This window comes from Microcaecilia unicolor, chromosome 1 (genome assembly GCF_901765095.1).
Source record: "Microcaecilia unicolor chromosome 1, aMicUni1.1, whole genome shotgun sequence".
In the NCBI taxonomy this organism is placed as follows: Eukaryota; Metazoa; Chordata; class Amphibia; order Gymnophiona; family Siphonopidae; genus Microcaecilia; species Microcaecilia unicolor.
In genome coordinates, this window is record NC_044031.1 from 98145666 (window position 1) to 98162018 (window position 16353).

A 16353-nucleotide genomic window follows, 5' to 3' on the forward strand; every position below is an offset into this window, starting at 1 on the left:
CCACCATATCATTTTTATTATCATAACCTTTTTGTTTATAGTCCTTATAGTAGTTTTAGGTCACTTCAATTGAGCATTTTCTCCATAAACGCAAAATGAGAAAACCATGTAAGAACATTTGACTCTTAGACAATGATAATGTACTGACTTGGGCATTTAACACTTTTTACATGTCTAAAATGAGCCTTTTTTGAAACTAATTACTGCTACTTTTGTGTGGTGTTTGTTTTATACACTTTCTTTTTATACCAAAATATAGTCTACTAATTCTTTAATTTTTATATATGGACTGCTAACGATATATTCCTTAACTGCTAAGAAAATTTTAACCTCTGTTTATGGAATCATTTTAATCAAAGCCAGTTTACCAATTAATAACTAAAGAAAGCTAGAGGGTAATAAGGACTAGCCGGTGGTGGGAGGCGGGGCTGGTGGTTGGGAGGCGGAGATAGTGCTGGGCAGACTTATACGGTCTGTGCCAGAGCCGGTGGTGGGAGGCGGGGCTGGTGGTTGGGAAGCGGAGATAGTGCTGGGCAGACTTATATGGTCTGTGCCAGAGCCGATGGTGGGAAGTGGGGCTGGTGGTTGGGAGGCGGGGATAGTGCTGGGCAGACTTATACGGTCTGTGCCAGAGCCGGTGGTTGGGAGGCAGGGCTGGTGGTTGGGAGGTGAGGATAGTGCTGGGCAGACTTATACGGTCTGTGCCAGAGCCGGTGGTTGGGAGGAGGGGCAGGTGTTTGGGAGGTGGGGATAGTGCTGGGCAGACTTATACAGTCTGTGCCAGAGCCGGTGGTGGGAGGCGGGGATATAGTGCTGGGCAGACTTATACGGTCTGTGCCCTGAAGAGCACAGGTACAAATCAAAGTAGGGTGTACACAAAAAGCAGCAAATATGAGTTATCTTGTTGGGCAGACTGGATGGACCATGCAGGTCTTTTTCTGCCGTCATCTACTATGTTACTATGTTACATTTGATCTTCATCTGTCTTTTGCCATCTGTGGGACACAGACCATAGAAGTCTGTCTGGCAACGGGCCTTGGTTCCCAACTATTCTTGTCCAACATAATACCTCAACAGCCATGTTTTGTCTCCGTCCTCCTATTTAGGCAACCCTTGTGCTTATCCCACACATTTTTGAATTCCTTCACTGTTTTTTTGATTCCACAACCTTTCCTGGAAGGACATTCCAGGCATCCAGTACCCTCTCTGAGAAAAAGTATTTCCTGACATTGTCCCTAAGTCTACCACCCTGCAACCTCAATTCATGTACTCTAGTTCTACCACCTCCACATTTCTGGAAGAGTTTTGTTTGTATATTAATACCTTTTAGGTACTTAAATGTCTGTATCATATCTTCTGTCTCCCTTTAATCTAGTGTATACATGTTCAGGTCTTCCAGTCTCTTCTCATACATCTTAGGCTCAAACCCTGTACCATTTTTGTCATCTTCCTCTAGACCACCTCAAGTCTTTTTATATCCTTGGAGAAATATGGCCTCCAAAACTGAACACAGTACTCCCAAGTGGGGCCTCACCAAGGACTTGTAAAGGGACATCAACACCTCTTTTTATTTCTGCTGTTTATGCCTCTCTATGCAGCCTAGCATTCTTTCTGACTACAGCCACTGCCTTTTCACATTGTTTTGCTGCCTTGAGAGCCTCTGACACTATCACTCCAAGGTCTCGCTCCTGATTTGTGCACATCAGTCTCTTACTCCTTAATCATACTGTTTTTTAAATTTATTTTTACACCCCAAGTGCATCACTTTTGCAGTTCTTTGCATTAAATTTTAGTTGTCCAAACTATGGGTTGTGACCCCATTTGGAGACACAATCCTTGTTTGGGATCGCAATTTGTCTGCATAGCAAAAACCACAACTTTATCCTCTTTCCAGCTACCACCACAACTAGGCCTGCTGCCTTTCTGGGTTTGTGGCAGTCATGGCAGTGACAGCAGTAAAATTAATAGGAAGACACGCGGGACCATCTCCCTGCATATGATGCTGCTGGTTAGATTGACTGAGGCAAGGAATGAATCTGGTGAAAGTGGGGGCATGGCTGTATTTGGCAGAGATAATTGGGGGTGAGGGAATGGAATAAGTCTTTGTGAATGAGAGAGGATGAGTCTGGGAAGCCTAAAGAAGGGGGCGAGAAAAGGAATGAGCCTAGAAAAAAAAAAAAAACAGAAATGAGGAGCTGTGCCTTGGGCTGTGAGAGAAAAGGGAGCAGAGGGAATAAGTGAGTCAGGAGGTGAGAGTGGTTGAGTCTGGTTGGAGGGTGAGGGCAAGAGAGGAGGGATATAAGAAAAAAAAGGGTGTATAAAGAAGTTGAAAGGAGACAAAATTAAAGGAAAAGAAAGGGGATTGGACAGAAGGTATGAGGAGAGGGAGAGAAGATGGTGAAGGAAAGGCATTACACCCTCTCAAATACATCACTCGCTCACACGCATGAGTACACACACCAGAAATCCATTCAGTGAGACACTCCACCACATGAACTTCCTCACACCCAGCATATACATATGCTGATCCCACCTCCACAATTGCAGACTTCCCCAATCACTCAAACGCACAGCATCCAAACACACACCCCACCTACTCAAACACCACATTTCATCATTCTCCATGCAGTTACATCCCCTCCCCCTGCAAATCCATTTACCTAATCACATATACTCACACATCTTTGCATTAGTTCATGTACATGCCACATGCCCCAACAATGTATTTGTAAGCATGTTCCCACCCTTCTCTCCGTGGCTCCTGTCTTCAACCTATCCTCCACCCATCATCCACATGTACCAACTCCCATTGACAAAATGAGCTTGGAAATGAGGGGATAAGAATGCTGGGGTCAGGTTTAGGAGGAGAGGGAGAGTTCTGGGAAGGTGGGGAAGAGAGGATAAGAGTGCTGGGTTCAGGCTGAGGTAGATGGAGAGAGTGCTGGGAAACTGAAAGCAACAGTAAAATTTATTTTAATGACTATCCTTGATATGTTGTCTCTTGTCTTATACCCATCAAAGAATCAGTCTAACTGTGCACCTAGACCTGGCTTTTATGGGAGTAGAATGGGTTGTGTTGGGGCAAAGATTAAGGGATTTCAGATTATTCTTACAGAAAGTGGAATTTTAATCAGTGCTCATGTAAGTTTTAACTAATCAATTAACTCTCTGCCATTTTTAGAATGCTATTAACTTTTTGGTCTTTTTATTTTCTGGTTTAAACTAAACAAATACTAGTTCTGTTAGCTTAATTTAATATCATGAGAATAAAGGAAAATAAGAGCAGCCTGTGGCAAAAACCAAATAACAGAATAAATTGTGAACCTGTCCAAATATGAACTTCAGTATTCTTATGTTTCCACAGATATACAAATCTAATTATGTTGGCACTTAAATTTTTTTGAGGAAAGAATTATTTTAAGTATACATGTTTGTGTACAATAACAAGTGTTAAAAGTTTATGGAAACACTAACTTGTTAATCCCTAGTAACATCTCATCTGCTCTGGATTGAATATCTAATAAACATAAGTGTTATGATTATCTCAGGGCATCCCAACTGTAGCCTGGGTGGGCACTCATAAAAACCTCATTGGGTTGTGCCTCTGGGAGCATTGCATGCTTTGTAGCCACATGAGTAGGGTTGTGTCCACAGAAAGATGAATTAGCTGGTTATGTAATAGATATCTGTCACTGTTTTATATTCATGCACCCTGCTACCTGTGTCATTAACCTTCATTAACCTTGTGACCATTGCTGTGGATCAGCACACCAAACCTTCAGCTCTGACTCCTCTATTTTTCTATTGTCCGTCTCTAACTTCAGCTCCAACTCCTACTGATATTAGGCTTCAAATTTTTTGTTCTGTATCTAAAGTACTGGTAAATATAACTTTAGATCCAGGACAAAGATATAAAATGATACATTTTTACCATATATTATGTTGTAAGATTTTATTTTCAAGCTGGAGTCTGAGTCGGTACATTTTTACTTGTCTACTCAAAATTGCTTCCAACTCCCGACTCCACAGCCCTGCTTGTGACAATGAAAAACCAGGATTTTTTTGTAAACTAGCTTTCCTGGTTATCAGTTTTAAAACAAATTGCTATGAGGATTAGAATGCATACCATATTGTTCATACCTCTAGAATTTAGCATAGCCTGAGTTCCTAATAAGTGTCATGTGATCAAATGTAAACTAAGTTAATTAACTAAAAAAAAAAATAAACACTTTTTGGCCTCTTATTTTCAGAAGTTTGGCAGCAATCAATCTAAACCAGAGTTTACAGTGGATCTCAAAGGAGCTGTTATTGAATGGGCTTCAAAGGACAAATCCAGCAAAAAGAATGTCATTGAGGTACAGTCATCCATTTAAGAAATTTTTTTCAATTCTATATTAAAATATCCAGTTATTTATTTTTATTTTTTTTTAAATAAAGATTTTTTTAGCTTAGCAATGTGGCCTAAAGTGATGAAAGATGATGGTCAATTGAACCCAGCATTTTTTCTCCCAACAGTGGTCAGTCATTTGGAAATCGATTGATTGATTGTTATATTTGTACCCCGTGCTTTCCCACTCATGGCAGGCTCAATGCGGCTTACATGGGGCAGTGGAGGGTTAAGTGACTTGCCCAGAATCACAAGGAGCTGCCTGTGCCGGGAATCGAACTCAGTTCCTCAGTTCCCCAGGATCAAAGTCCACCACCCTAACCACTAGGCCACTCATATAATTGGCAGAATATCTATTTGTTTCGTACTCCTAGACATAAACCCCTGTAATTCTATCAACTTGTGCGCCAAAATGTATGCCTAGTAGGCAAATTTGTCTTCACAGTTTATAGAATAAAGTCAGTTGTGCATGCAACCAAATTTAATAATTGGATTAAATTGTGTTAATTGGTGCTAATTGGCACCAGTTAGCAATTGCACACCCAGCTGACTTCAAGGCCCTTTTCCTGAGCAGTACCTACTATTGTGGAACTCAACATGGCATATATTTGGTTGAGATTATTTTCTCTTGGGGGCAGATGCTCAAATCTCTGGTGCTGTTCAGTACAGTGCCAGAAAAATACCGCCACAACAGCACTGCAACACAGCTCCCTAATGACAGGCAAATTTAGGTGCGATGTTGGCGCTGAGCATCAGGGAGCTATTTTGAGTTCTGCGGGAGAATTGTACCTGGGCACGTGCTCAAGAGCTGTGCACAGCTCTTGAGTGCATGCTCAGGTACAATTCAGAGAAAAGCCCTGACTTGTCAAACCTGGTGGTGTGCTGGACCCTAGACACCCTCACCCTCCCCCACCACCAAACACTAAACCCCGGAACCCCTACCGCCCCAAGGACGAAGGGGCCTGGTGGAGGCATATATGAAAAACTTTGGGCAAATTGACAGATGAATGATTTACAGCTTTACAAGGTATCTTTGATTAAAGACAAGGCTGCTGTTTACTTTAAGTTGGAGGCACTAGAAAATCAACTAAAGCTTCTAAATTTAAGATTTGTGAGCTTCCCTATACTTCCTAAGGTCTCCAAATTCCCCTGATGCTGCTGCTACTCTAACCCGGGTTTATTTGAAATCTGGAGGCCAAAATGGTGTTAGAAATGAACATCAAATATAAACTAAGGGGAATACATTTCAGATCTCAACTATAAAGTAAACAAAAAAAAATGGAAAAAGGAGGATGAATTGGTCTAAATATTCATAAATACTGTATCTTAAGTGTAGGATTAAAAAATATCACTCCTGAAATTTATTCATGCAGAGTCCAAATAATAAATGTTTGTTAATCACTAAGGGCTCCTTTTGCAAAGCAGCTCTACTGAATAGTGTGGCTGGAATGCAAAGAATCCCATGGGAATTGAATGAACTTCTTCATATTCAGCATATGCTAATCGATAGCACCGCTTTGTAAAAGCAGCCCTAAATTTAATTCTATTATTTAATTTTTTAAGTTTTTAGGGGTCTTTTTACCAAGCTGCAGTAAAAAGGGAGCCATTTTTGTTGCGCTAGTGGCTGGGACCATTTTTTTGGTGCGCCCCTTTTAACCGCAGTGGGTAAAAAGGGCTGAAAATAGCCATGGCCATGCGGTAAGATTGCTCTTACTGTGTGGCCATGCGGGGAGAGCACTTACCACCCACTGAAGTGGCGGTAAGGGCTCCCACGCTAACCCGGTGGTAACCGGATAGCGCACTGTGCTGCTCGATTACCGCCAGGTTAATGCCATGCTAATAAATACGGGCTGATTTTCCCTAGCATGGGAAATGGCATGTGCTTGGACCGGCGATAAGCTCCAGATTAGTGTGTGCGGAAAAGGGCCCCTTAGTTTTTAGAGGAAGACATCCAGAGACTGAAATACTCAAACAGCAAAAGGACTTTCTACAAGGGAAAAACTCCTTGAGTGTGTCCAGATCAATGAATCATTCTCAATCGTGTGCCCTCCTCTGTGATACGATAGAGGTTTACAAAATAATGAGCGGGATAGAGCGGACAGATGTGAAGCGTTTGTTTACGCTTTCTAACAATAATAGAACCAGGGGACACAAGATGAAATTAGAATGTGGTAGGTTTAAAACAAATCGGAGAATGTTTTTCTTTACTCAGCGCGTAGTTAGACTCTGGAACTCATTGCCGGAGAAGGTAGTGACGGCAGCTGGCCTTGCTGAGTTTAAAGGGGGTCTGGACAGATTTCTCAAGGAAAAGTCCATTGATCGTTATTAAATTTTGGGTTTTTTGCCAGGTTCTTGGGGCCTGGATTGGCCGCAGTGGGAGACAGAGTGCTGGGCTTGATGGACCTTTGGTCTTTTCCCAGCGTGGCAGTGCTTATGTGCTTAGTAGTTTTTATATAGACACTGTTGATTGAGTTCATGTTGAATTATAAACACAGAAGAGGGCACATGCTTGAGAACAATTCATTGGTCTGGACACACTCAAGTAGTTTATTCTTGTAGAAAGTCTTTTAGACCTTTTTGAGTCTCTGATTCTCTCCTGTAAAACCTAACAAAAAATTAAAAATTAAGTAGAATTAAAAATGTAGTAATTAATAATCATTTATTATTTGGACTCTACATAAATTTCAGGAGTAATATTTTTTTAATCCTATACTTAAGATACAGTATTTATAAATAATTGGACCAGTTCATCCTTCTTTTTGTGTTTAGTTTATAGTTGAGATGGGAAGTATATGAAACTTGTTGGAGAATTCACAGTTTGAAGTCCTGACGTGGAACTTTGATAACTACCTTCACTTTGGAACATGATAGAAACTGGGTTTTGAGGCTGTGTTTTCACCATAGTGATATATTGTTTGTAGGTCAACATGCTTCAGTTTTCCCAGATTTTCCTAGAAGTACACAAGCTGTGCACAAAGCTTTTTTGGCTTTCTATCAATAAGTCCTGGCCTTGGGGGCAACCTTTTATTTCTACAATTGCCTTGTAAATGCTTAATTAAACTAGATGGTAATGATTTGATTTAAAATTTTTATTATAACTAATCAGAAAATTGTGTTGAAGCTAGGCTTAATCTGCTTGGGTTAGTGGTTTGTTTCTTTCTCCAGAGAGTATTGTAAAAGTGGTTGCCCTTCAGCATTTGCTCCTGTTCTTGGTTTGTTTGTTTTGGGGGGGGGGGGGGGGAGGTTAAAAATCTTTTTTCCTTTTTTTTTTTTTTTTAATTCTCCAACTCCACAGAGTTTGTCTCATGTTGTAACTATACTGGCTAACATTTGTATCTGCATTAGAGGGAGTTTATTGGATTCCCTGAAACAATTCAAAACTAAGGGCTCCAAGGTATATTAGAATCCAGGCTCCTGAAAGCATTGGACATGAATTTTGCAGCACTGGGCCTGCAGATTAAAAGAGAACACAACTGAGGAATGAGGGGGCTTAGAAACCACAACTGGGGATAATGTGTGTGTTTTAAGTCCCTAGCAAGATACAACCTCCAAAACTGAACATAATACTCCAAGTGGGGTCTTACTAATGATTTGTACAGGGGCATCAAAACCTCCTTTCTTCTGCTGGTTATAGCCCTCTCTATGAAGCCTCACATCCTTCTGGCTGAGACCACCTCCTTGTCACATTTTTTTGCCACCTTAAGACACCAACACCCCAAGGTCTCTCTCCTATGCTGTGCTTATCAATCATGAATAATGCTCATAAATCTTTATTTTATTCAGTGAAAATGCATACTGACAACAGTATATGGAGATGAGACTATAAAGCCCAAAAACAAGATCAATGAAAAGAATATTCCAGGGATGAAGTAAATCTGGGAAAATTTAGACATCTATAGCCAGGTATACTTTTGTGCCTGTGGAATGAATGCATCTGGGTGGGGTGGGGGTGGGGGGTCGATGCAGAAAGGTGCTGAGAGCCTAACTGTGCAGTTACTACTGGAGGTACACGCATTTTACTTGCTGCACGATGCAAGGAGGTGTTGAGCGTGGGAATAAGCTTATTCTGTACAAATGACTTGCACACTGCATCAAAACCTTTTTTTTATACCCTGATACGCTAACCACTGTAATCACATCCTCTGGCAAAGAGTTCCAGAGCGTAATTATTTGTTCAGTGAAAAAATATTTTCTCCTATTTGTTTTGAAAGTATTTCCATGTAACTTTTGAGTGTCTCCCAGTCTTTGTACTTTTTGAAAGAGTAAAAAATTGATTATTTTTACCCATTCTACACCACTCAGGATTTTGTAGACTTCTATCATATCCCTTCCTCAGCCATCTCTTTTCCATGCTGAAGAAGCCTACCCTCTTTAGCTTCCTCATATGAGAGGAGTTCAATCCCTTGATCATTTTGCTTGCTCTTCATTGAACCTTTTCTAATTCCTCAATATCTTTTTTGACATACGACGACCAGAATTGAATGCAATACTCGTTGTGAGGTTGCACCATGTAGCAATACAGAGGCATTATTTTCTGTCCCTTTCCTAATAATTCCTATGCTTTTTTTGGCTGCTGCCACACACTGGGCAGAAGATTTAAGCATATTTTCTACAATGACACTTAGATCTTTTTCTTGGCTGCTGACTCCTAAGGTGGACCCTAACATCATCAGTTAATTATAATTCGGATTATTCTTCCCACTTTGCATTTGTCCACATTAAATTTCATCTGCCCTTTGAATGCCTAGTCTTCCAATTTCCTAAGGTCTTCCTGCAAATTTTCATACCATGTGTTTTAACAACTTTGAATAGTTTTGTGTCATCTGCAGATTTAATTATTTTACTTGTTGGTCTGGTTTCCAGATTACTTTTAAATGTTAAATAGCACTGGTCCTAATACAGATCTCTACAGCACTCCACTGTGCACCCTCCTCCATTGAGAAAAATGGTCATTTAATCCTATCCTCCGTTTTCTGTCCAATCACCAGTTCTTAATTCACAACAGAACATTGTTTCTTATCCCATGACTTTTTGATTTTCTCAGGAATCTCTCATGAGCAACTTTTTAAAAATCTTTCTGAAAATGTAGATATACTACATCAACCGGCTCTTCATTATCTACATGTTTGTTCACACCTTCAAAGAAATGGAGCAAATTGATGAGGCAAGACTTCCCTTGACTCTGAATCCATGCTGACTCTGTCCCATTAAATCATGTTTGTCTGTGTGTGTTCTATAATTTTATTCTTTATAATACTTTCCACTATTTTGCCTGCCACTGAAGTCAGGCTCACAGTCTGTAATTTCCTGGATCATCCTGGAACCCTTTTAGAAATCGGTGTTACATTGGCCACTCTCTAATCTTCAGGTAGTACGAATGATTTTAATGACAGGCTACAGATCACTAACAGCAGATCAATAATTTCATGTCTTTCAGTGCCCATAGGATGCGTGCCATCCAATCCAGTTGATTTACTACTCTTTGTTGTTTTGGCTCAGTACATCTTCCAGGTCCACTGCGATTTCCTTCAGTTCCTCCGCATCGTCACCCTTGAAAACCATTTCTTGTACAGATAGATCTCTTATATCTTCCAATGTAAAGCCCGAAGCAGAGAATTCATTCATTCTCTCAGCTATGGCCTTGTCAACCCTGAGTGCCCGTTTTGCTCCTTGATGATCTAACAGGCTTTCTGCTTCTGATGTACCTGAAAAAGTTGTTACTATGAATTTTTGCCTCTGTGGCAAGTTTCTCTTCATATTCTTTTTTAGGGGCCCTTTTACGAAGCAGCGGTAGAACTACTGCTGCTTTGTCGCATGCCAATTCAGCACTACCGGCAGCTCACCGCCCCCAACACAGGCCATTTCCAGCGACACTGTAAAAAAATGTTTTTTTTTTTTAACCGCCAGGGCTTTACCCGGTGGTAATCACTGCCTGGTTACCCCTGGGTTAGCATAGGAGCCCCTACCGCCTCCTAAATAGGTGGCGGTAAGGGCTCCCCCTATAATGGCCACATGGCAAGTGTTTACTTACTGCACAGCCACTTCCTTTTTTTTTTTTTGCTTTTTACCCACTGCGGTAAAAGGGGCCTCACTGCATAGCAAATCCATGCGCCGACGCTGCCGCAGCTTAGGGAAAAGGAAGTGGGACTTGATATACCACCTTTCTGAGGTTTTTGCAACTACATTCAAAGCGGTTTACATATATTCACGTACTTATTTTGTACTGGGGCAATGGAGGGTTAAGTGACTTGCCCAGAGTCACAAGGAGCTGCAGTGAGAACTGAACTCAGTTTTCCTGGATCAAAATCCACTGCACTAACCACTAGGCTACTCCTCCACTAACAACATTCCATGTAGAAGCCTGCCCTTGCAGATCAGTGATGCGGCCACATAGGCTTCTGTTTCTGTGAGTCTGACGTCAGACTCACAGAAACAGAAGCCTGCGCGGCCGCATCGCTGATCTGCAAGGGCAGGCTTCTACATGGAATGTTGCTAGTGGAATAGCAACATTCCATGTAAAATCTCAAATAATAGCAACAGAATCTCCAATAGTAGCAACATTCCATGTAGAATCTGAAATAGGGAAAGGGAAATGGGACTTGATATACCGCCTTTCTGTGGGTTTTGCAACTGCATTCAAAGCGGTTTACATAGTATATTCAGGTACTTATTTTGTACCAGGGGCAATGGAGGGTTAAGTGACTTGCCCAGAGTCACAAGGAGCTGCAGTGGGAATCGAACTGAGTTCCCCAGGATCAAAGTCTACTGCACTAACCACTAGGCACTTAGCCTTCTTTATCAATGCTTTGCATCTACCTTGCCTTCTTATATTCTTCATTTGATAAAATTTTTGCCAGGTCTGGGGCAGTATAGAAGAGAGGATTTAATGCCCTTTTTTTGTTATTTAAATGCCTTTTTTCCCCCCTGCAGCCAGAACAAGACTCTGCAACATTTAAAGACAGGAGGTAACAGCAATAATGTACGTGTATCCAAACAAAAATGAAAGTGCTAGCTCACATTTCTTTTTGTAAGGCTGATATTTATATGCAGAACAGCCTTTGCAGATGTGCACTGGCACTTTGTTTTCTTTGGACCTGTGCACAAGAAGCAATACTTACTGCTGAACCTTTGTGTGCGTGTGTTCAACAGGCTCCTCCCACAGTTAGCCTGTATGTTCTGCATGCATGAAATTTGCATCTGTTTAGCTTTCTGCATGTTCCGTTTTAAGTTCACAATAGATATGTGCAGCTGTACAGCGTGGCTTTCTGTATCGACCCCCTGGTCCTGAATTCTTAAACTAGTCTTTGCCAGTAGGACATGGGCTAAATGTAAGCCCTGTGGAGACAAGGAAATACCTAGAGCTCATGATGAAAGGCCTGAACTAAATATAAATATATATTATTTTGGTTTCTTCACATGTATGGAACACACACTTGGTATGTGAAATTCACTTATGCACAATTGTTCTCAAATGTAGATAAAGGTTATGGTGGATTATAAATAATAAACCATAGTAGAATTTGTTGAATTAGCTAAATACAAGATAATGAAAAATGGTTTTTTTTTTCAGCTGAAAACGCGGCAAGGAATGGAACTTTTAATTCAATCTGACAATGACGGTTTAATCAATGAATGGTTTAAAGCACTTTGTTACACAATCAACAATCAGGTATGTAACAAAACCAAAGATCTTGATTTCTTTTGTCAAAGTACAGACCAGTTGAAGAACAAACAGGATTAAAGCTTAAAAACTGTTTGATCTTTACTTCCATGGGTAGAACTAGTAAAGGTTGGCCTGTGCTTGTCCCATATATCTTCTTTCAGCTGCCGAGATTCTCATTGCTGTTAGAGGGAAACACTTCTCTCTCAAACCACTCTTGTCGCGCTGTTTTCTAGTTTCCTCTTATGGTGCATCTTGGAAATAATGTACAGCAGCAGCTGAGGAAGCTTGTTTGACTGTAGCAAATATCTACTTACTTCATTGTACTGATACTGGCCAACCTTTGCTTGTCCATTGCTAGCAGAAGATGAGCAGGTCAGTCTTTGAAATAACCTCTGGATGACTTGACTGGAAGTAAGAAAGAAGATGTGAACATAATTAAAAAAAAAAAACCAAATATTTATCAAACTTGTGTACTTCCAAACTCCTAGTTCAGTTTTCATTTGAGCCAGTTAGACGGTCCCCAAGTTATATAATTAGTTATATATGATGTGATGCATATCAGTAGCAATCAAAAATATGAAACCCAAAGGTCTTCTGTAGTTAAAACAGCTAATACCATTCTTCTTGGGTTGCATTGACAACCTCAGGATATTATTCATGTATTAGTATATTCTATGCGAGACAAACCTGCACAGAGTGTGGTCTAATTTAAATGTGTTTGTTGAGCAGTCACCAACTGGCACCCTGATCTGTGGTTCAATATAGGTTTTATTTGAACTTTCTGGGAGCTCCCAGAAACATAAAATAAAACATTTTGCTCCCTTTAGTTTTGTCATTATAAAAGAGGTCTCTCAAAATATTTTATCACAGCAGTAGATACTGTAAGTTGATGTAAAGTAAATTTGACTAAGAATGCTGGATAAATATAAACTCTTAAGTATTGTTTGGGAAATTCTGACTTAAAACCTATGTGGGGAGAAAGATTGTTAAATCCTTCTCTTAGTTTACTTATTAACTTTAATAATTTTAAATGCCTCCTCAGCTCCCACCCTCCCTAGCCACTTTCTTTGCTTTATAGTGTGATTATCTAACACTGATGAGAGGCTGTATGTATGCACTTGGTAAAGAGAGCTGCCAACTCTTAAAGAATGAGTCCAGTCTCTGGATGCTAGAGTGGCAAACCTGCAACTGCTGAGGCAGGCATAGAAATTTGATAGGGATGCCTGCAGGAACATAGCAGTAAGGGCCCAACTCCACTATGGCAGCCCCTGTGTTGCCTCGAAAGAGCAAGGTCATCAGAAGTAGAGCAATACCTTGATGTTACAAGATTTGATCCTGTAGCTGGTACCTGCCCTCCAGGTGATTCAGCATCCTCTTGCAGTAAGGATGGGTCTCCAAGGGGTTGCTCAAGAGTGAATGGTTAAGACACCCATTTTAGTTGGTGATTTGATCATTAGAAGTATAGATAGGTGGGTGACTGGTGAACATGAAAATCATTTGGTAATTTGCCAACCTGGTGCAAAACCTCGTAAATTGCCCCAATAAGATTCTAGATAGTACTGGGGTGGAGCTGTCTATTGGTACATATGGATAGGAAGGTATTTGTGAGAGGTTCTGGAAACCAAATTTTACTTTTTTAAGTAGAAAGTTGAAATCTAGAACCTCTAGGGTAGCATGCTGCCCATTCCACGTGCAAGACACAAGAGGAAATAAGAACTTTGAAGGCTTTAGTGCAAGGATGAGAGAGTGGTACAAGGAAGAGGACTTTGGATTTATTAGGAACTGGACAATATTTTGGTGCAGAAGGAGTCTGTTCTGAAAGGAAGGGCCATACCTTATCCAGAGGGAACATAGCTGCTAGTGCTAATTTTTTCAAACAGAAAGAGCAGTTTTTAGATTAGAACATACTACTACTACTACTACTATTTAACATTTCTAGAGCGCTACAAAGTGTACGCAGCGCTGTACAAACACAGAAGAAAGACAGTCCCTGCTCAAAGAGCTTACAATCTAATAGACAAAAAGTAAAGCATTTAAATTTAAAATATTTAAGCAGTCAAGCACAAGAGAACAGTCACAGAAGGACAGAAGATGTTGAAGGGTGGTCAGTGTGATTAGGTGTAACTCTGGTTGGAGTAGTGGGAGAAGGTGATAGAAGAATAGAAATGGGTGAGGTAAAGTAATGAGTGGGTTGATAGGGAGGTTATATAAGACATGTCACTCTAGGGGTGGGTGGGTAGAGGGGTAGGGTGGGTGGAAGCAGGAGAAGGTATTCTCTGCAGCCTATCTGTGAGATGGAAAATGCTCTCTGAAGCTGCTGCTATAAGTTGTTAGTTTTCTCTCCCTGAAAGAGATCCAAGCCACACCCACGAAGTTCAAACTGTCAGTGGGGAGGGTGAGGGGAGGAAATGGCAGTGCTTGATGAAAAAGAGAGCTCAGTTTGATAGGAGATATACTATAGGATGTCATTCTGAGGCCAGGCTAAGTCTAAAGCAGGAGAAGGTATTCTCTGCAGCCTATCTGTGAGATGGAAAATGCTCTCTGAAGCTGCTGCTATAAGTTGTTAGTTTTCTCTCCCTGAAAGAGATCCAAGCCACACCCACGAAGTTCAAACTGTCAGTGGGGAGGGTGAGGGGAGGAAATGGCAGTGCTTGATGAAAAAGAGAGCTCAGTTTGATAGGAGACATACTATAGGTTGTCATTCTGAGGCCAGGCTAAGTCTAAAGCAGGAGAAGGTATTCTCTGCAGCCTATCTGTGAGATGGAAAATGCTCTCTGAAGCTGCTGCTATAAGTTGTTAGTTTTCTCTCCCTGAAAGAGATCCAAGCCACACCCACGAAGTTCAAACTGTCAGTGGGGAGGGTGAGGGGAGGAAATGGCAGTGCTTGATGAAAAAGAGAGCTCAGTTTGATAGGAGATATACTATAGGATGTCATTCTGAGGCCAGGCTAAGTCTAAAGCAGGAGAAGGTATTCTCTGCAGCCTATCTGTGAGATGGAAAATGCTCTCTGAAGCTGCTGCTATAAGTTGTTAGTTTTCTCTCCCTGAAAGAGATCCAAGCCACACCCACGAAGTTCAAACTGTCAGTGGGGAGGGTGAGGGGAGGAAATGGCAGTGCTTGATGAAAAAGAGAGCTCAGTTTGATAGGAGATATACTATAGGATGTCATTCTGAGGCCAGGCTAAGTCTAAAGCAGGAGAAGGTATTCTCTGCAGCCTATCTGTGAGATGGAAAATGCTCTCTGAAGCTGCTGCTATAAGTTGTTAGTTTTCTCTCCCTGAAAGAGATCCAAGCCACACCCACGAAGTTCAAACTGTCAGTGGGGAGGGTGAGGGGAGGAAATGGCAGTGCTTGATGAAAAAGAGAGCTCAGTTTGATAGGAGATATACTATAGGATGTCATTCTGAGGCCAGGCTAAGTCTAAAGCAGGAGAAGGTATTCTCTGCAGCCTATCTGTGAGATGGAAAATGCTCTCTGAAGCTGCTGCTATAAGTTGTTAGTTTTCTCTCCCTGAAAGAGATCCAAGCCACACCCACGAAGTTCAAACTGTCAGTGGGGAGGGTGAGGGGAGGAAATGGCAGTGCTTGATGAAAAAGAGAGCTCAGTTTGATAGGAGATATACTATAGGATGTCATTCTGAGGCCAGGCTAAGTCTAAAGCAGGAGAAGGTATTCTCTGCAGCCTATCTGTGAGATGGAAAATGCTCTCTGAAGCTGCTGCTATAAGTTGTTAGTTTTCTCTCCCTGAAAGAGATCCAAGCCACACCCACGAAGTTCAAACTGTCAGTGGGGAGGGTGAGGGGAGGAAATGGCAGTGCTTGATGAAAAAGAGAGCTCAGTTTGATAGGAGATATACTATAGGTTGTCATTCTGAGGCCAGGCTAAGTCTAAAGCAGGAGAAGGTATTCTCTGCAGCCTATCTGTGAGATGGAAAATGCTCTCTGAAGCTGCTGCTATAAGTTGTTAGTTTTCTCTCCCTGAAAGAGATCCAAGCCACACCCACGAAGTTCAAACTGTCAGTGGGGAGGGTGAGGGGAGGAAATGGCAGTGCTTGATGAAAAAGAGAGCTCAGTTTGATAGGAGATATACTATAGGATGTCATTCTGAGGCCAGGCTAAGTCTAAAGCAGGAGAAGGTATTCTCTGCAGCCTATCTGTGAGATGGAAAATGCTCTCTGAAGCTGCTGCTATAAGTTGTTAGTTTTCTCTCCCTGAAAGAGATCCAAGCCACACCCACGAAGTTCAAACTGTCAGTGGGGAGGGTGAGGGGAGGAAATGGCAGTGCTTGATGAAAAAGAGAGCTCAG

At 41.3% G+C, this 16353-nt stretch overlaps 1 protein-coding gene across 1 annotated transcript in view; it reads left to right on the forward strand.

Moving 5' to 3' along the window:
* The window catches only part of ARHGAP12 (Rho GTPase activating protein 12), a 222388-nt gene that overhangs the window by 153788 nt on the left and 52247 nt on the right, over positions 1–16353 (forward strand). The window contains 2 exon segments of the mRNA XM_030199157.1: positions 4254–4355; positions 11958–12056. Coding sequence (XP_030055017.1) covers positions 4254–4355; positions 11958–12056 — 201 coding nt within the window.